This window comes from Lathyrus oleraceus, chromosome 4, assembly GCF_024323335.1.
Source record: "Lathyrus oleraceus cultivar Zhongwan6 chromosome 4, CAAS_Psat_ZW6_1.0, whole genome shotgun sequence".
NCBI classification, from domain to species: Eukaryota; Viridiplantae; Streptophyta; class Magnoliopsida; order Fabales; family Fabaceae; genus Lathyrus; species Lathyrus oleraceus.
In genome coordinates, this window is record NC_066582.1 from 113,712,553 (window position 1) to 113,733,762 (window position 21,210).

The 21,210-nt window shown below is 29.8% G+C and overlaps 1 protein-coding gene across 1 annotated transcript; it reads left to right on the forward strand.

Moving 5' to 3' along the window:
* The first annotated feature begins 6,127 nt into the window (after positions 1 to 6,127).
* Positions 6,128 to 10,002, forward strand: LOC127136273 (uncharacterized). Its single transcript, XM_051062856.1, has 7 exons — positions 6,128 to 6,596; positions 6,692 to 6,778; positions 6,868 to 7,312; positions 7,396 to 8,369; positions 8,471 to 9,035; positions 9,129 to 9,325; positions 9,479 to 10,002. The coding sequence occupies exons 1-7, from the start codon at positions 6,128 to 6,130 to the stop codon at positions 10,000 to 10,002; spliced, it is 3,261 nt and encodes a 1,086-aa protein (XP_050918813.1).
* Positions 10,003 to 21,210: the final 11,208 nt, after the last annotated feature.

A 21,210-nucleotide genomic window follows, 5' to 3' on the forward strand; every position in this document is an offset into this window, starting at 1 on the left:
TTATAAAAATATTTTTCTCATTATCTATCATATAAGAAAATCTTATATTCTGGAAATTCCATTTTGTCGCTTTTGCTGATGTGTCACTAAACCATCCATCATTCTTTCAATTCCTTTTTTTCTTGGCACGATCATCACATCTTCTTACATGAGATGAATTTTCAAAATTTTCTTTTCTGCAACAGACCTACCTCCTGCTACCTAGAGAAAACTATGATTTTCTATACCCTACATTTCCATTCCCCGAAACTTCATATCTATTTTCTCTCCGACCGAGATCATCTTCACCTTTGCTTCCCTTTCTCTTTAGCAACTTTTTTCTCTCTTCCGCGTCTGGTTTCCTTCGCCCATTCTTTCTGATTTGTACATCCAAAAACATTAAACCATGTCTACCTATGCCATCAACTTCAACCTCCAAATCTTCAAATTCGCCGAAACCTTATCTTTTCACATCCACGTTTCTTCTTTCAGACTAAGGATGTTTTATGGAAGCCTTCAGAGATGGATGATTCATTTTAATACTTGCAAGGATCTCTAAAAAAATATCCAGATCCACAATCAATTTTTATTGTCGTAGTCGAACTTCTAAAATTCATGTTGAAAATGTGATCAAGGTGTTACTTCAAATGATATGTAAACATTCTATGAAGCGTTTAGGGTTCAATTTATGTTTTTTGATTTAGAGGTTCAGTTTCAGTTTATGCTTTTTGATTTTATGGGTTCAATTTATGCATTTTGATTTTAATGGTTCAGTTTATGTGTTTTGATTTTATGGGTTTCAATGAATAATCATGCTTTTTGGATCTTGTATTTTGAATCTTGATTTTTAATGTTTAGGTTTTAATTTATGCATTTTCAATCTTGCATTTTATAGTTTGATTACGTGAATCTAAGTTTTTGCTCTTATTTTGCAGTAAATATGTATGAGATTTGAAGCTGAAAAAATTGAAAAGGTGTGGGGTTGTTAAGGGTCTGTTTGAAACACTTTTCAATTTTAGTTCTTAAAATTTGTTTTTCAAAACTATTTTTAAAAACTATTTTTAAGATGAAAATTAATAAAAAAATTGTTTGGTAAACTAATTTTTAAAAACTGTTGTAAAATATGAAAATGGAAAAACTTGTTTGATAATCTAATTTTTTAATAGTATTTTAAGAAGAAAAAAAAATGCATATTTTGTCATCTACTTTTAAAATTTATTTATTGTATAAAATATTACAAACTTAAGAAAATTAATTGATATTGGTCAGAATACAAATAATTGGGTTAAATCAATTTTTAATTTTACAAATCACATAACACTTGTTTGATGAATATTTTTCTTTATTTTTTTAATTATTATTTTTAATAACGTTTCTCTTAAAAAAAATAGAAATTAATTATTTTTAATAACTTTGATAATTTTGAATAGTTTAAAAATTTTAAAAATATATAAAGTTGTAATAATGTGATATAAAGTATGGAGGAGAAAACATTGTGTTAAAAAATTAAATAATAAAACAAACAAAAAATTAAATTAAATTAAAATAAATTATAAGAACATTAAAAAAAAGAAAAAAATAGTATTAATAAGATTTAGCTATACAATATTTCAAAGTCGAAGAGATGAATTCAATGTTTTAGAAACCGTATTGGACCTGTCGATTGAATCGATCGAATCAAAAATCAAAGGGATCATTGGTATGGTTTGATTCATGGATCGGATAAGCTATTAAATCAGTGAGAGTTGACCAAACCGGTCAAAATCGATAAAAATTGAAGAACCGACGATTTTTAAAAATCGACAGATTAATTACTTGCTTTTTTTCACAAAATACAACATCGTTTGATAATTTTTTTAAAAAAAATAATTAAAATATAATTAGATTTTTCTTAAAACTTAATTGGAACATCTTTCACTCCTTAAATCTAATTTATTAGACAGTGCATTATTTATTTTAAATTTTTGAAATTTTATAGGTGTCGTGATTTTTTTAGAGACTAAATCATTTGGTTCGACCGATTTAATAACTATACATTTTTTTCATAGAGACTTGTTTATTCAACCGAATTATCTAGATTAATCTGGTTTAGTCATGCGGTTTGACCAATGACATAGTGGCTCGACCAATACATTAGTGATTCAGTACTCTTATTGATTAAATGACCGATCCGCCGTCGCACACGGGTCAAAAACGAGTTTAAAAGTGTAGTAAAACGGAAGCGACACTTGAATATCGTATCACAAGGACTCTTGAATGTTATAACCAAACAAATAGAAAGAAGGGGTTTTTAAGGTTCAAAACTCAAATCGAAAGGTAAAAGCAAAATTGATAAATAAGCTAATCTATTGTATCGATTTCTGACTTATCATCGATTCTTATAATTTTAATTCCCTAGCGGATTCAATCCCATTCGATTACAATACCCACTGACAAGCGTAAATTGGTATTATATGATGTATGTTCCTAATTTCCGAATTAAGCAAACGAATTTAAGCAGACGCGAATTAAGCAAACGCGACTTAATCAAACACGATAACGAAAAAGCTACGCTAACATGATTATAGTTAAGGATCATACAAACAATCAAATTTAATCAACTCTATCCTATAAGAAACAATCGAATTAAGCAAACGAGTTTATAGGAAGAATTGAAAAGAAATTGAAATTAATAAAAATCTCAAAGTGGAATTCGAATGCAACAAATCAACTCTTTGGGAATTAGCTCTCCATGAAATCTTCTAAGCAATATTGTATCATCAAAATTCAGAATTAAGATTTCTATAGTAGTGAAAGACCTAATATAATAAAAGGTAAATTCGGACCCTTATAGGATCCGACCCGAAAATTACAAAAATTGACCCAAACTAACTATTTTAATTAAGTCTGGAACTTCAACGAATTATTCGATCCTCCTTCACTTAGAATCAGCTTTTTACTTCAACATGAAACTTTTAGCTTATCCTCTCATCTTTCCAACACATATTATAACGCATGAATCTGATCCCCGTAGCTCAAGTTATGATCTGCATAGTAACAAGGTATGAAATAATTATTTATGCTGAAAATAAAGTACGAAAATAAAATAAAACCAAAAATAAACTTAAATATAAAAATACACCAAAGTAGTAAAAATAATAGAATAAGTTATAGAGTTGCCTAAGTACAATAGTAGAAGAATGTGCATCAAAATGCATTGATCAATGACCAATCTAATTTTCAAAATAATAAATAAATTTATATGAAAGTGAATTTTTATTACTTTGAGGATTTAAAATAAAATTAAAAAATAGAATAATAATAATAATAAGAAGAAAAAAACAAATAAAAAATGAGATTGTACATTTAATAGATATAGTGAAAATAATTAAGAAACACAAAAAAAAAATTAACTAAAATAAATAAACATATTTAAAAATGTTACTTATATATAAAAAGAGCATACATGAATAAAAGAAATATCATATTCTTTCAAATACGTTTTTTTATTTTATTTTAAAAATATAAAAATTATTAAAATTATATTAATGCCATTAATGAAAATTATGAATTTTTTATGTTTTTTCTTCAAGTTTTATAATACTAAAAATTGAAAAGTAAGAAGTAAAACACAACTAAACTGTTTCATTTTTTTACTTTTAAAAATTGGAAAATAGAAAAGGATTTTTAAAATCATGCAACGATGACTTCCCATTTTTTTTTTGAATAAGGAATATTTTGGTTAGAGACATTGAAATTGTACTTCTGAACTGATGACTATTCTTTGTAGAGTTTTTTTTTGAAATGCGTTATAAGGAAACAAAATCTATCTACTTATTATGGTTACAAGCGACTTCTTTGACAAAGTATTTGATTTTTTGGAGAGCTGGAAGAGAAGCTGAGGATATAAATGGTTTGGATCCATCTGGAATAATTGTTTTACAAAAAGGTATAAATCAAAAATTCCATCCTTAAAACTTTATATCAAGTTGGTCAAATGATAAATCTAATATGAATTATTGAATGTTGACTTTACAATTCTTATGTCTCATTGATTCTGTTTTATTTATAGAGAGCTCGCAAGGAATTTCAATGGAATTGATATTGAATCAGGCAACAATTATAAAATATGTAGTAGACATATACTTTCAAAAAGTGGCAGCAATTACATCCCAACCCTAAATTTTAATCTATATTTTATTATTGACAAAAAAAAATTATAAGTTTATAATATTTATGATGTATTTTATTTTTCTATTTTAAAATTATAATATATTTCTATACTTAAAAATACTATAACATATGAAAATATAATTAATAATATTAAAATTTAAATTTGTGATAAATTAAAAAAATTATTCTGTACTTATTTGTAATAGTTTCAATTAATCTATCATTTCATTTATAAGTTTTTAAATAAATTAGTTCATTCATTTATAATCATTATTACATTTTATCTACTTTTAATATATAAAAGTTAATTACCACCATAATTACTTAATTATCCTAATTACAATCCATAATACAGCTAATTTCATGTTCCTATAAGTAATTTCGTACTAAACTCTATTTAATACTCTAACTAACTCTACCATTTTACAATTTAATAAATTTGCCTCGACAACATAAAAATTGATTCAAATAAATATTATATAAAATATAATTAAAAAATTGATTCAAATATATCAAAATACATTAAAAGAGAGTTTTTCATTGGATAAGGTGATGTATGATATGAGTAATTTCCAATGGGTGAATTATTTTATGGATTTGGGATAAAAAGAGAATTTTGAAATCTTGAATTATGGTGTGGATTTGGAATAAGAGGTGGATTTCCAAAATATGAGGTGTTTTGTTGATTTGGGATACAAAGAGGACTTCCATAATTTTGCATAAAATTGGAGCATGTGTTATGTTGATTGAGGTTCATTTTCAAATGAAATGTGTACACAAAAAAATTAAAATTAAATAAAATAAATTGGTTAAATTTAGACTAGATGTGAGTGAAAAATATGATAAAATAAATTACCTATTTATACTACTAAAAAATATTACCGTTATTTTATTGTTGTTACAATCTTATCATTCCAAAATGAAATCAATATCCTGAAATCAAATTAGTTATTATTGTAGTTTTTTTGCCAAATATTATTGTTGCTTGATTTTCTTTAAATGACAAAATGATTTTTTTTTAATAATAAATATTACCGTTATTTTATTGTTGTTGCAATCTTATCATTCCAAAACGAAATCAATATCCTGAAATCAAATTAATTATTATTGTAGTTTTTTTTGCCAAATATTATCGTTGCTTGATTTTCTTTAAATGACAAAATGAATTTTTTTAATAATAAATATTACCGTTATTTTATTGTTGTTGTAATCTTATCATTCCAAAATGAAATCAATATCCTGAAATCAAATTAATTATTATTGTATTTTTTTGCCAAATATTATCGTTGTTTGATTTTCTTTAAATGACAAATTGAATTTTTTTAATAATAAATATGAACCACTTAAATTGTAGGAGCGTGTGTTTCTTTACGGACATTGCAAATGAGAGAACGTTGGAAAATCTCAAATATCCAAATGCTTCTGACACGGCAACATCGGTAAATGTGTAGGAACTTGGGAAAACTATAGATAAACATGCTCTAATGAAATCCCTTTAGGTTTTACGGCTATATTAATACATACGCTGATGAAAAACTTTTCATTTCCCTATATTACACATATCCACATGTTACGTAATTGTCAATTATTTTGGAGGGAACAGACGAATTTTCGTACCAAATATATATATATATATATATATATATATATATATATATATAATGGAAATGATCCATTCTTAACATGTACCTTATATATTATATATTAGCATTTCAAGTATTGTTCCAAATTCAAGAAATGAACTTATCATGTTGAATGAGGAAAAGCTGTAAGAAAACTTTATTCAAATAAAGCCATGGCAATGTAAGTTATGTTTTTTATCAGGTGAACATTTGATATTTTTATTCACTATAAAATTATATATCTTTTGTTTTATTTATAATGATGAAGATATATAATATCTGTTATATATGTGTAATTTTTTCAGATGTATGATCAAGTATGATCATTTTGAATTATAGAGCCTGAGTGAGTACTATAATAGAAAATATTCAAAATGGTAGATGAAGAATTACATTTTAAAACTATTTTGAGGAGGAAGAATGCTGCAAAAGCCAGAATTTATAGAAAGAGTGTTATTGATGACAAGAAATCTAAGAGGTTGAAAACTGCTCTAAAAGAAAACCGTACATTTGATAAAAGACGCGGTAATGACTCAACAGCTTTGAGGATACCACTATCCGAACTTTCGCCAAACATACTAAATAACGGTCGTGGTATAGCCAACGTTGAAGTAAGTCGCCAACTTCATTCGTCCTTAAAGACTAAGCCAAGTACCAATAATAATATCATATCAAAAAGGATATCAAGCAGAAACATTACCAAATTAGGAGTTAACTTATCTAAGAGGTTTGACAATACATTTGCTGCAACAACATCAAACCAAGATCCAATACCAGAATTGCAACTCAATGAGCTTTTTGCATCTGATAGTGGAGACGATAATATGAATGATGAATCTGACGGTATATTCTTAATTATTTTTCATTTGAGTTAATTTGTTTATGATATGTCATAGAATATTACAATATTCTTAACACAATAAATGTTATGTCAAAAGGTTACAGTTCAGCAACAAATTCAAGTTTTGATGAAGATGAAATGTCTAATGGAACAGATGCTATGGAAACTTTTGAAATTACATCAGGTATTTTAAAATGATTTACTATAAATAATATTTTATTATTATGAAATACAACTCATTTAACATATGAATTAAATACTATTGATGATCAGGAGGGTATTATGATATAGGGGATCCTGTCATTGAATGTCAATATTGTGGTGCAAATATGTGGTATTCGGAAAGGAAAAACAAATGTCGTCATGCGTCCAATCCTAAATTTTCCATGTGTTGTGGATCAGGAAAAGTTCAGTTACCTTTGTTAAAACCCGCTCCTAAAGTTCTACAACATCTGTTGTTTGACAACGAATCATGTGAATCAAAAAAATTCCAACAACAAATTCGAATGTACAACGTTATGTTTGCATTTACATCTCCCGGTGCGAAAGTGGACAATCGATTTAACAACGGTAGATGCCCTCCCAATTTTCGTATCCAAGGTCAATCATGTCACCGAATAGGAAGCATGTTACCGATGCCAGGTCAAAATCCACGATTTACACAACTATATGTTTATGACACTGAGAATGAAATTGAAAACAGAATGCATGGATTCATGTTAGATATCTATTATTTTCCAAACTTTAAATTTATTTATTTAAGAAACTTGCAATAAACTATTTCAACTCTTTTCATTATAGGTCAAAAAGTGGAGTTGATGTTAATATTGTGAGAAAACTATCTGAAATGTTATATGAACATAATGTTCATGCACAATCATTTCGCATGGCAAGGGACAGACTTTGTGAAGAAGGTGTTTCTGATTTAAAACTTCGTTTAATATCTGAACGAAGAAATGATGGAAGGATATATAATCAACCAACTGTATCCGAAATAGCTGCTTTAATTGTTGGAGATGTCGACACTGTAGAAAAAAGAGACATTATAGTGCAAAAACAATGTGGCGAACTTCAAAGGATAGATGAGTATCATACCAGTTATTTAGGATATCAGTACCCATTATTATTTCCATATGGTGAGGATGGATATAGACCTAATGTGAGGCACCGTGATAAAGGGACAAATATTCGCCACTTCACAGACATAACACAGTCAGAACAGAATAATAAAGATATTCCTTGGGAAGAAGCAACAAAGCGAAGTCGACTTACAATAAGAGAGTGGTTGGCCTTTAGAATTCAATCAAGATCTAATGAAGCACAAACATTGTTGCGATCAAGGAGACTTTATCAACAATTTTTGGTAGATGGTTTTACAATGATGGAATCAGAAAGACTTAGGTGGCTTCGAAAGAATCAGTCAAAACTGAGGGTTGGCAAGTATCACAATTTGAATGAATATAATTCAAATGGAGAAACGCATGGGTCAAACACAGGTAAGAGGGTTGTGCTACCTTCTTCATACGTTGGTAGTCGTAGATATATGGATCAACTATACTTTGACGGAATGGCAATATGCAGCTATGTCGAATTTCCAGATCTTTTCATTACATTCACATGTAACCCCAACTGGCCTGAAATTCAGCGTTTGCTTGGTTCTGTTCATCTAAAAGCATCAGATCGTCCTGACATCATTTCAAGAGTCTTTAAAATGAAATTTGATGAGCTTTTGTCTGATCTCACAAAGAAAAGTCTATTGAGGAAAGTTCTTGCATGTGAGTAACTTATTCCATATTCAATTAATCGTATTGTTATTTTCAAATTTATCATTCGTGTGTTGACTATTGTATATATTTTATATATTTATTTTTTATAGATATGTATACAATTGAGTTTCAAAAGAGAGGATTACCACATGCTCACATCTTAATTTTCCTCCATCCATCTAACAAATATCCAACTCCAAGTGATATTGATCGCATTATTTCAGCTGAAATACCTGACCAAGATACCAATGAAGAGTTGTATAATTTGGTTAAAACTCACATGATTCATGGCTCGTGTGGATTTGCAAATCGATCTTCACCGTGCATGAAAGATGGAAAATGTTCTAAATATTTTCCAAAACAGTTTCAGCCCGAAACAATTGTTGATCAAGATGGGTTTCCGGTATATAGAAGAAGGGACAATGGACATACAGTTCTTAAGAATGGAATTCAAGTCGATAACCGGAATGTTGTTCCATACAATGCAAAGTTGTTGACAAAGTACCAAGCTCACATAAACATGGAATGGTGCAATCAAAGTACATCGATTAAGTACTTATTCAAGTACATCAACAAAGGTTACGACAGAATCACCGCTGCCATTGTACCGAATGATGATGGAACTTCCAACCAGCCGCAGAATATTGATGAGATCAAACAGTATATTGATTGTAGGTACGTTTCTAATATATCACTTGAAATATGATGTCATGCAATTTATCTATTTCAACTAAAAGTGTGCAATTTTTCTTTACATGCATGGTGTAGAATTTTTTTTATTCCTATTCCAAATGATTTCTTAATTTCTAACTATGATGATCCACTAGAAGCCATTGTTAGTGAAACATATCCGAATTTTCTTAACAATTACAAGAATCCAGAATTTTTGCAATCAAGAGCTATATTGGCAGGAACAATTGAAACGGTTGACATCATAAATCAATACGTTTTGGGATTCATACCAGGTATGCGTTATCCATTGTAAACATATTTATAGATACATTCATATATTTATATGTACTAACATAGATTTATAATAATAAAATTTCAAAAATTTTCCCAAAGGTGAAGAAAAGGAATATTCAAGTTCAGATTCTGTAACACTTTTGACGGTGAAGGAAATGAAGCTTTTGATGTTTTGACCCCGGAATTTTTGAATACACTTACAACTTCCGGTCTACCTAACCACAAGATTAAATTGAAGATTGGGACCCCTATTATGTTGCTTCGAAACATTGATCAACCTGAAGGTCTCTGCAATGGAACAAGGCTTATAGTTACAAGATTGACAAACCACGTTATCGAGACAAAGATTATATCTGGAAAGAATATTGGAGGGGTTATCTATATTCCAAGAATGGATATGACTCCAACACAATCTCCGTGGCCATTCAAAATGACTAGAAGGCAATTTCCCATAACTATATGTTATGCTATGACAATTAACAAATCTCAAGGTCAGTCATTGGATTATGTTGGATTGTATTTGCCTAGAAGTGTATTTAGTCATGGTCAACTATATGTTGCAATATCAAGGGTCAAAAGCAAAAAAGAGCTTAAGATATTAATCCATGACAAGGATAACCATCTATTGAATTCTACAACAAACGTCGTGTTCAAAGAAGTTTTTGAAAACTTATAGAACGTAAGTTTTTCATTAGTTATATTATATCAACAAATGTCATTGTTTATTATTAGAATTTTATTGAATGAGTTGTATAAAATATACATTATGTTTTAACATTTGTTTATATGGATGTAATTGTTTTTTACAGGGTAATGAATCATCACTTCCTAAAAGGTTACGGGCAGGTTTTGTATAAACCCAGTTTTTTAAGGACCAAAGAATTGTACGAAGTTAAATCATTTTTATTGTTGGACTTATTTCTCACAATTTTAACTAAAATTGTGAACCTTTTGTTTCAATATCTTTTGTTGCATTAAACCTTACTGTATCAATTGCAATTAATTTCAACATTTTGTAGTATTCATTACTATATTTTAACACAAATGAGGTTCTGGTATTTCTTTTACATGGTTTATGTATTTTGGTTAAATAATCATTTATTATGAAGGTTAATATTTGCGCTTTTATACCTCAAATTAGTAACAGATTGGAAAATTTCATTCATTACTAAATAAATATATTTTTATTTCTTATGTCCAAAATCTCAATGATAAATGGAATGTTTATTCATAACATTATCAATGGAATATTTATTATATATCAATATACCAATAAATTGTAAAAATATTTTTGTATTATATTTTTTGATTATTTCCTTAATATTGTATACAAAAAAATTAAGCAAATTATATTACTATAAATTAATAATGTTTTACTTTATTATGTCCCAAACTGGAAAAAGTTATTTGTGGAAATTTTTTGAACTCATTTATTGATCATTTAATATCCATTACATTAAAAAAAAACTCTTATCCAATAAATTTGTGTACGTTGATCCAACTATTATATATATATATAATATATATATATATATATATATATATATATATATATATATATATATATATATTTATATATATATATATATATATATATATATATATATATAAACAAAAAAATATTATATTTTAATTTTTAAAAAATAAATTATTGCACTTGCGCGACCCGTGCGAACGCACGGGTCCTTTACTAGTTTTTTATAAAACGAAAAACTTTATTACGATCATTTTAAATGCTTATTAATTTACATTTAACTTATATTTTAATATTTAAAAATTAACTTCAATAAATTATAATAATTAGTTAGTTTAAAAAAATCAAATTTTAAATTAAAATAAATTAAAAAATAGAGATTAATTACTATACACTGTCAGTGTAAAAAGTTTTACACTGTCGATTCATCACCATCACCCGTTTGTATTACTTTATAGATTTTTAAAATAAAAGTCAAACTTCTTTTAAAATCCAACATTTATAATTAACTGATGGTGTAACACCCTTTTACACTGACAGTGTATTTCAATTAATCTCTAAAAAATATATGCGAAAATGTATGTTATTGAACAAAATATACTATAATTCTTTTGATGTGGATGCTCTTATGTAACAATTTTGTATTATCAATCCCTTTCATTTTTTATTAATAGCATTTTTTTACCATATTATATTGTGTTTTTGTTATATGTATAGAATAATTCTTTTTCCTGTATTGCTTACTGAACCGTTATGTAAAGATATATGGATCCGGTTAAAAATATATTTTTGACTTTAATATTTTTGGATACCTTATATAATATTTTTCTATTACCATAGCTTTTCATTCCGGTTTAATAACATGATTTTGACCGTTTATTAAAATAAATATGATTATGATACTAATTTTTATGTGTAATTTAATTTTAATTGAATGTTATTAAATATCAATAAACTAAATTTAGTATATATAAACTAAAATGTAAATTCACAAGCTTTTTTAGTAAAAATATTAAACTAATTTTAATAAGATCTGTTACTGGTATGATAGATTTATTTGAAATATAAAATATTAAAGTTATATATATATATTATATATATATATATATATATATATATATATATATATATATATATATTATATATATATATATATATATATATATTATATATATATATATAATATATATATATATATATATATATATATATATATATATATATATATATATATTATATATTATATATATAATATATATAACATAGATTTAAACATCTAGCTTTGTAATATAAGGATGAAGGTCGATTTATCAAATTTCTCATAGATTTAAACAACTAGCTTTCTAATGTTCGTTGTCCTATCATGCATCTTGATCCTTTACTCTTTCGAGTTTTGGATTGTGAGAGACAACTCACTAATCCTATTTTCCATGAGACGAATTTTGAGAATAATTTCTAGAATTTCTTCAAATTTTAATGACTATTGCTTTCACTATGATAGAAACAATCACACCGTAACTTATCATATTTTCCCTAACTTTGTAAACTTTATTTCTTACTTTAGGCTTAAATTTATTAATTTGAATTTGTCTAATAGTTACACCATTTCCATTTCCACTGCATTTCTAGGTATGTTCAAATTTAATGTATACAATCTGCCTACTTTTCATGTTAACTATTTGTCTCAAAACTAGTCGATTCTTCACATTTTCATTTAAACTTCTATATTCGAACATTCATATTTTTTTCATAATCCTTTTAACGACATTATGCCTTGATGTTTCCCTATAATATGTACAAACGACACTTTTTATTTATTTTCCTTGTCCAATATCTTTATGCTTATCGAATTTTGTTAAACATTCTTTGTAGTCTTCCTGCTATATTAGTGAGATTATTCCTGGCTTTCTGTCTCTTAGCTTTGAATAAGATTGTGAATTTTGGCTTCACTATGCTTCGATTTATTTGCTTCCTTTAATAGGGACTTGCTCATTTGCAATGTCTTGTCTGGGTCTTTTCCTTGGGAAGGAACCAACATGACTTTTAGAACTCGTTGTCACTTGTCACATTTGGCAGGAACTGGAATAACCATCAAGCTTTGTTGTTACTCTTCCTGGTCGAAGGGAGTTGGTGTAACTACTAAGGTTATCGTTGCCCTTCCTAGTCGAGGGGCGCCGAAGTAAGTCTTCAGCGTCATTAGGAAACGCCCCCGACCAAGGGTGGGGTTCACATCCCTACCCCCATGTTTTTATCCCAACTCAAGGTGGACGTATCTTGGGCTCCACCGCCTACACTCTTTGAGTGACTAGTTCTTAAGAGGGGGTGAACCAGGTGTGCCTTAGCATGCTCCTCCTAGTAAGGTCATGTTTAAAAAAGAGATCATATGCCCAACCAGTGAGGATTATAATGTTATTTGTGTGAAAAGTATCTCTTTAGGCAAAAGATTTATTTATTTAATTTTAAAGAGCCTCGAGAAATACTTATTTTGAACGTCGTGAGGATTCATACACTTTCCTTTGACCATCATCATCAGGGAGTTCATATGTGATCATTTGGTAGTCGACTTTAACTTTGATGGGATACATTATAGCAGACTTTATTTTCTGATAGGTCTCTTCCCTTCATATTGAGTCGTGCAGTTTGGCTCCTATAGATTTTCTTATTCGGTATTTTGACCGGAACCATGACCCCAAATTTCTTTAGATTTCTGGCTCTTCTAGGTTCTCGAGGTGGATCACATAATTTTTTTTCTGATTTAATGGCATGCATATCTCAGCCTCGTTATCGATTTGTTGCATGTTATGATAGTTTAACTTGACTAGCATCTATTGGTAGCCACTTTACTATTCCCTTCCATGCTTATTTTCTCGGGAGATCCGTAAAAATTCATTGGATGTGTGAGTTGTACTCTTCTCGTCCCAATTCGTCTTGCGTGTTGGAAATATACATTAATGTTCATCTTGAGATATGTTTGGATCGGTCCATCTATCGTTGTAGCTTGAGCATTCTAGAGTAGTGTACTTTGTCTCGATGATAGGGAAGGATTTCAAACTTTAAATTATTGGTTCATTTATTCTATCGCGGTAGCATTAGTTCATGGATTCTTTCAGTTTATCTTTCTGATAGGGTAATATTTGGCGTAAGATATCATTATTGTTGCATCATTTTCTTCTCGATCTCCTTAGTCATTGTAATCGGAATCGATTGTCGAATCATAAGGTTTGGAGGAGTTTCCTGACACTAGTTTGGGGATGGATTCCTCTTACGATTCCATCACGCTATGATTTTGGACCAAACAAGATTTGATCGAAGAATTTCACAAAAACCAGTTGGCGATTTCCACAGATAGTGGGATTGTTCCGTATTGGAATGAAAATTATGGTTAATTGGTGTTGATGGAATTCTAATGTGGTGGTGCATAACTCTGATATGATAGTGTGAGTCTGGACCTGCAAGGTTAGCACTCGAATGCCCAAGTCAATTATAGAGTATAAAATGAGTGAAGTGAAAGTATTAGATCAGAAAATCTATCTTAAGTCTCACGTGTGTTAATTATATATGATAGATATTTTTAATAGGCTTTGCATAATTGGTCTAGCTCTTGTGTCCTTCCCATATTAACTCTCTGGCCGACCGGAAATAATGTTTAGTTAGTTTGTAAAAATGGAGTTATGATATGATAAAATTTTAAAGGAATTTGTTATGATATTCATAAAATATTAAATATCATATCAATTTTAAAATTTAAATAATTTGTACCAATATTTAAAAAAGGTTGCTCATTGCATTCTTAGTAGTTCTCTTTCACCCTGGTGAAAAAACAAAGTTACCCGTTTGTTTTCGTACAAAGTTTGAAAAATGGATGCACCATAATACAACAAATCACTTAATCAGAAACGCGCCTAATACAAGTAAAAATATGTTTGGAGATTGGACTCTAGATTCCCCCTTATAACATTGGAATATGGACACACCCAATTAAGTTACGTGACCAATTTTCCCCTCCCCATTCTCTTGCATTCAAAAACAGCTCTAGAAACACGAGTAAACCTCTCTAAAATTCGGATCCTTCATTCATTCAATCATTCTCTCAATTTCTACTCATATTCATTCAAACATAGCACCTTCATTATAACAAATACAAGTAAAAATATGTTTGGAGATTGGACTCTAGATTCCCCCTTATAACATTGGAATATGGACACACCCAATTAAGTTACGCGACCAATTTTCCCCTCCCCATTCTCTTGCATTCAAAAACAGCTCTAGAAACACGAGTTAAACCTCTCTAAAATCTGGATCCTTCATTCATTCAATCATTCTCTCAATTTCTACTCATATTCATTCAAACATAGCACCTTCATTATAACAAATACAAGTAAAAATATGTTTGGAGATTGGACTCTAGATTCCCCCTTATAACATTGGAATATGGACACACCCAATTAAGTTACGCGACCAATTTTCCCCTCCCCATTCTCTTGCATTCAAAAACAGCTCTAGAAACACGAGTTAAACCTCTCTAAAATCTGGATCCTTCATTCATTCAATCATTCTCTCAATTTCTACTCATATTCATTCAAACATAGCACCTTCATTAATTTATACTTCTTTTCATTCAAGAGAAGCATGTTCATCTCTCACATTTGGTAAGTTTCTCATTCTTGCTTTTTTATTTTATTTTATTTTGATGCATGCAATGCAATTCCTTAATAGATTCTAGTTAAGTTACATTATGTTACATCTGATACAAATGTAATGCATTTTTTATCCTACTTAAATTTGGTTTGAATTTATACATTTGAGGATTAGGGTTCATGCTTGAATGATTTATGTTCTAACGCGATAAATCTATATTTTAAAATTCTAACCTTATATACAGATAACAAAATCCAAATTGCTAATACATATAGTTTGCCATTCTGGTGATTAATTTTTGGCTTAAATAGGTCATTTTCTCTTGTAACTTGGCGAGATTTTGGTTTTTGATACTTTATCTTTTTAAATAGTTCTTAGATATGGAGATCCATTTGGTTTTCGTCTCTGACGTCAACATTTTGTTACAATAAAGGCAATATGGAAAATGATGTTGATGACACTTTATTTTTCCCTGTACCAATTGTTGAATAAGATTGTGACATGGATTCTATAGTTTGATGGTTTTCAAAGGAAGGACAAAATCCAAAAAAATAAATTAATATTTCAAATCCACCTTCTTCTTCCTCAATCCGTCTCCAACCTCTAAATTCCATTTTTCTCATATCCAACCTCCATTTTCTCATATCCAACTTCCAACCTCCATTTTATCATCTCCAACCTCCATATTCAATCTCTAACCTCCATCACCAACCTTCATTTTTTTCATCTCCATGCCTCATCTCCCACCTCCATATTTTCATCTCCAACCTCCACTTTTTCATCTTCAACCTCCAACCTCTATTTTATCATATCCAACCTTTATTTTATCATCTCCAACCTCTAACCTCCATCTCCAACCTGTATTTTTTCATCCCCATCATCGATCTTCAACCTTCATTTTTTCATCTTCAACCCCAACCTCTATTTTATCCTATCCAACCTCCATTTCCAACCTTCATTTTATCATCTACAACCTCCATCTTCAACATTACACCTCTATCTCTAACATCTATCTCCAACCTCCTCTTTTCCCTCATCCACAACCTTCATTTCTACACATTAAAGTATATCTTCAACAATGAGAATGATGTTTCCTTCTTCAAGAGCAACAAAAACAACAAAAATAGGAACTGGAAGTGCAACATCAAGGTGGAAGCTGAAGAGAATTTGATGACGAACTATTATACTTTTGCTACACATTGTAACTCTATGATCATGAAAAGAACTAGTATATTTGCAATGAAGGTAGAAATAAAATATAAGTTTGTTTTTCTCCTTCTACTGTAGATTATGATTGTTACTATTGTATTTGTTCATTCATACTTGAAACAGTAATTTCATGAGGTGCTTTAGCAACAATTGATTAGTTTTCTTCCTAATTTGAACATTATAAATTTTTGGTTTGTGTTGGATATAATTATGAAACTTTGATGTGATACACGATTTTAAATATAAAAACACTTCAAATAGAATAGAATCCAAATATAATGCAATTAAGCTCATGTATCCAAATAGATTGGATGATGGAGGTGAGAAAAAATGGAGGTTGGAGATGAGAGAAAATGGATGTTGGAGGGTGGAAATGAGGAAAAAATAGAGCTTTCACCAAGAGCTTTCAACTTTGTTTGTCTTAAGCTAGGGTTTTGCACCAAGAGCTTTCAAAGATTGATCAATCAAGACTTGGCATGAGTTTTAACATTTCAAACTCCTCATCCTTCCCAATTAATCAAGTGACTTCCATCAATAAGAATCAATTTCAAGATCATTCCATCTCAAGTTCATCAAGCCACTATTCATCTGACACTCAAAATTAGGGTTTTGGTCAAAGTCAGTTTAATGTTGGCTCTTTGACCAAAGCATGATTCTATGGCTTGAGGCATGATCCAAGGTATTAAAATGTGTACTCATAACCCACTTATACAATCCATATGGCTCAAGAGGTTAGGTTCATAAGCAGATGAAAGTTTGAACACAACTAATGAAAAAGTCAACAAATGCTTAAAGTCAAAGTTTGACTTTTAAGATTTTTGATCAACTATGAACTTTTCAAGTCAATGATTATGAAAATATGATCATTGAAGTCATTTAATCAAGAGTAAACAAGAAATTTGAGGTTACTTGCAAAAAGGGCAAGATTTGGTTTTGAAATTTTCTAAGTTATGAAAAAATACATGTCCAAGTACCCAACTTTCCAAGGCCATAACTTATGATCCAAGCCACCATTTTCTTTGCTCCAACTATCATATTAAAGACCTTGCTTCATACTTCAACTTTTTCCTAGGTTATAAAACCTCAAAAACTGCACGAATAAGGAGATATGGGGCCATGAAGTGGATGATTCATTTGTTTGTCAAGTGGTAAAACACTTGTGAAATTTTCAGCATGCTGACCTAGTTAAATGACCAACTTTATGCCAGTTTTTCACCCAGATCCCAACTTATTCAAGAAAAGTGATCAACATGAAAGTTCTAGAGCATGGTCTTATATTTCCAAAAAGTCCAAGAGCATTAAATTATCATATTTGAGCTAGGAGTTTCGAAGAGTTAAAGTTGGCTCTCCAAATCTGAATTTTGGGTCATTTTCATGACAAATTCATCATGTAACCTTGAGCCAAAGCTACATGATCTTACTTTACAGGATATCTTGCTTCTAAATCTCACCTTAATCAGAAGATTACACAAACATTTGATGCATTACACAAGGGATTGAATCATTAACCAAGTCTTGATGCCATATTTGGAAGGTTTTGCAAAAAGCTTCATATCCATTTTGATAAAGGCTAACTTTTCCAACCACTCTTGCATTGAGATTCTAACTTGTTTCTTATGATCACACTTAACCTATAAACTAGAAGCAACATCCTAAAAGTACCTCTAAGCTCCTACTTTCACTCCACCTTTTCATCATGATCCATTATGTTTTTTTGTGCAAAATGAAACCAAGTCACCAAACTAGCATTCCAATTGAACCAAGATTGATTTCTGCAAGTTACATGAACCATATGGAGCCCCTATAAATAGAGAGACAAGCCTTATTACTCAATACACCAGAATTGGCACAAAAACTCCATTGTAGCAAATTCTCCAAACCTCAAACTTCCAAATTCCATTGTGCTTGTGTTTTCTCCAAACCAACACTTCAAACAACTTCTAGACATCCATTAGAAGTTGTCCAAACACTTGAACAACTTCTTTAACAGCCCTACCATCATCTTCCAAATCACATTTTCATAACTTGCAACTTGATTTGGAAAGGAAGAACCAAGCACTCTCAGCTCAAGCCAGGCATTCAAACACCTTTCTAGAGGTGTAAGGAAGTTGTTCAAATCATAAAATCACATCTGGAACACCCTTACTCCAAAGGAGGATTTTCATTTTTGAGGTATGTATTCATTTCTGCAATTTATGCTTTAAGGCACCATTTTGCATCATTCTTGTTACCATTACACTTGCCAAGATGTCAGGAACAAAACCCCTATGATCATTAGTCTTAATCGGTGATGTTTGGAATTTAATTTTAAATTCAATTTTTAGGATTCATATGCATTTTGTTTGATTTCTGGATATTTATGAAAAATAAATGAAATTGGTGAGTACCATTAGATTCCTTGCAAAATTCTAAGCAGTTTTGCTCTTTACAACTTTTGATTTCGTTAAGAATTGAGAGAGTTAGAGCTTTGACAATATGTGAAAATGGTGGAAACTATGGACTACGGGATGAATGAGAAAGATGAAGTTTGGAGCCATTTTTTAAATTCTAAAAGTCACTTTAATATATATTTTAATTGATGTAACTGAATATATGAATTGGCATTGCGCCTCAGTGGTAAAACACTGGTTTGTTAAGTTACTGGGTGTGGGTTTGAATTTGGGTAGTGTAATGATTTTTTGTTTTCACTTGTTAAATATTCATTTTTCTTCATAACTTCAAATATCCATAACTTCATGATCCCTTAACATTTTTGACCCATTCTTTTTGCCATGTGTTCATGAGAATGTCTATTTTATGATGACACCAAAAAAAATCCCAAAAATATTATTTATTTCACCACTTTTGATTGGATGGAAAACATGTGTTTTAAGTGTTTTTTTAAGGCTCCTAATTGATTCTTTCGGCTTATGTCTTATTTGTTCTTGATGTTGAAAGTTTATATGATTAAAACACACTCTTTTAAATGTTGATTGTTATCCTTAACATGTTTGAACTTGATTATTTTTATACAATGTATCGATTGGTTCACCTTGAAAACATGTTGAATGAATGGTTAGGAGGTGATTAGGTTTCCACTTAAGTTTGGTCTTATCATGAACTTTGATTCAAGTCTAATGTTTATTTTGTGAAGACTTATAATGTGATGCATGTTTGACCTAAATTGATTTATGTTGTGTTTATCATGTACCAATGAATGCTTTTACCATGTCAAGTATGATTTTGTCTTCGCCACCAATATGTTGTGTCTTGTGATGTCATGTGAAACTTCGTCATGTCTTGTTTATGCTTATCTCAATGCCTAAAAAACCATGTTTAACATTGTCATCCATACCTTGTGATTGCCATTGTACTTATGCCATATTTTGTGCCATAATGTTAATGCATATTCAATCTTGTTATTTTTTATATCCAAGAGAAAAGAATCATGACATTATTGTCATTTTGCGTGTGTGTGTTCATCTGTATTCTATACAACTTTGCTTCCCCTTAATCCAAAAACTTCTAGATACAATCTTAGGTTCCCCTCAATTTAAACCTTAGGATTCTATCTCTCTCTCCTTCTTATAACCACTTTCATAATAAACTTTGACTTAGGTCATTGTTTCTCCTTTTATTTCTTAATCAAATGCTTCAAAACACTTAAGCATATTCAAAGATCTTTTCATAAGACCTAAAAGACACAAACTTAATTCAAACCCTTTTGCCACTTTGGCTTTTCCATGTTTAAAACTTTTTCATAAAAGGATTAGACATGAGTCATCCCCAATTGAGATTTAAATCTCCTACCCCATAACATTGTTGAGATTGATATTGATTCTTTTCCATTTGGAAGAGGTATGTGGCACACTTGTTGATTCTATATCCAAGTGAGAGCCCTTCTTTCAATTTAATGCAAAGATCTATCTTCCACATGTTTGTGGTGGTTTAAATGGGAGTTTTCTCCTTAAGATGACAATTTGTCTCTTTCTCATAAAATCAACCCCAACAAATCTCTTCTTACTTTTGAACCCGAACTACAAGGTTTTGATCCTTCACGGGTACGTAGGCATAAGACTCAATGTCTTTCCAAATCATCAAACAATAAAAAATGTTCTTTTTCTCATCTCCCCAATCAAATAGCAAACAATTTTAAACCAAACACATATATTTAAAAGGTTCCTGTAGAGTACTACAGATGATTAGGATGTTAATACCTTCCCTTTTCATAACACACCCCCGTACCTTTAGAATCTCACCCCCCCCCCCTTTTTGCTTAGCTTAAGTTTAATCTTCTAGCTTTGCATATATATATTGGATTTATTTTTGAATCTTTTCCCCTTCCCTTGGATAAATTAAAGTTCGATGGTGATATTTTGATTCATGAGTCAAGTCTAATCAATAGCTTGGTCTCCGATTCTTCACCGCGACAGGATGAAACTATTATGATGAATAAAGTGTTAAAAATTGTGATTAATTGATAAAATTGTGTGTTAATCGACAAGTATATGATGTTGTAAGGATAATCAATTTGAGGGTTTGGGCTAGAAAATCGGAGTTCTTAACTAAACTTCATAGCAAAAC

Excerpts from the sequence above, each read along its gene's own strand:
- LOC127136273 (XM_051062856.1), top strand. The coding sequence starts at position 6,128 with ATGGTAGATGAAGAATTACATTTTAAAACTATTTTGAGGAGGAAGAAT. Across the intron at positions 6,779-6,867 it reads AACTTTTGAAATTACATCAG|GAGGGTATTATGATATAGGG; the intron begins GTATTTTAAAAT and ends ATTGATGATCAG. Across the intron at positions 9,036-9,128 it reads AAACAGTATATTGATTGTAG|AATTTTTTTTATTCCTATTC; the intron begins GTACGTTTCTAA and ends TGCATGGTGTAG.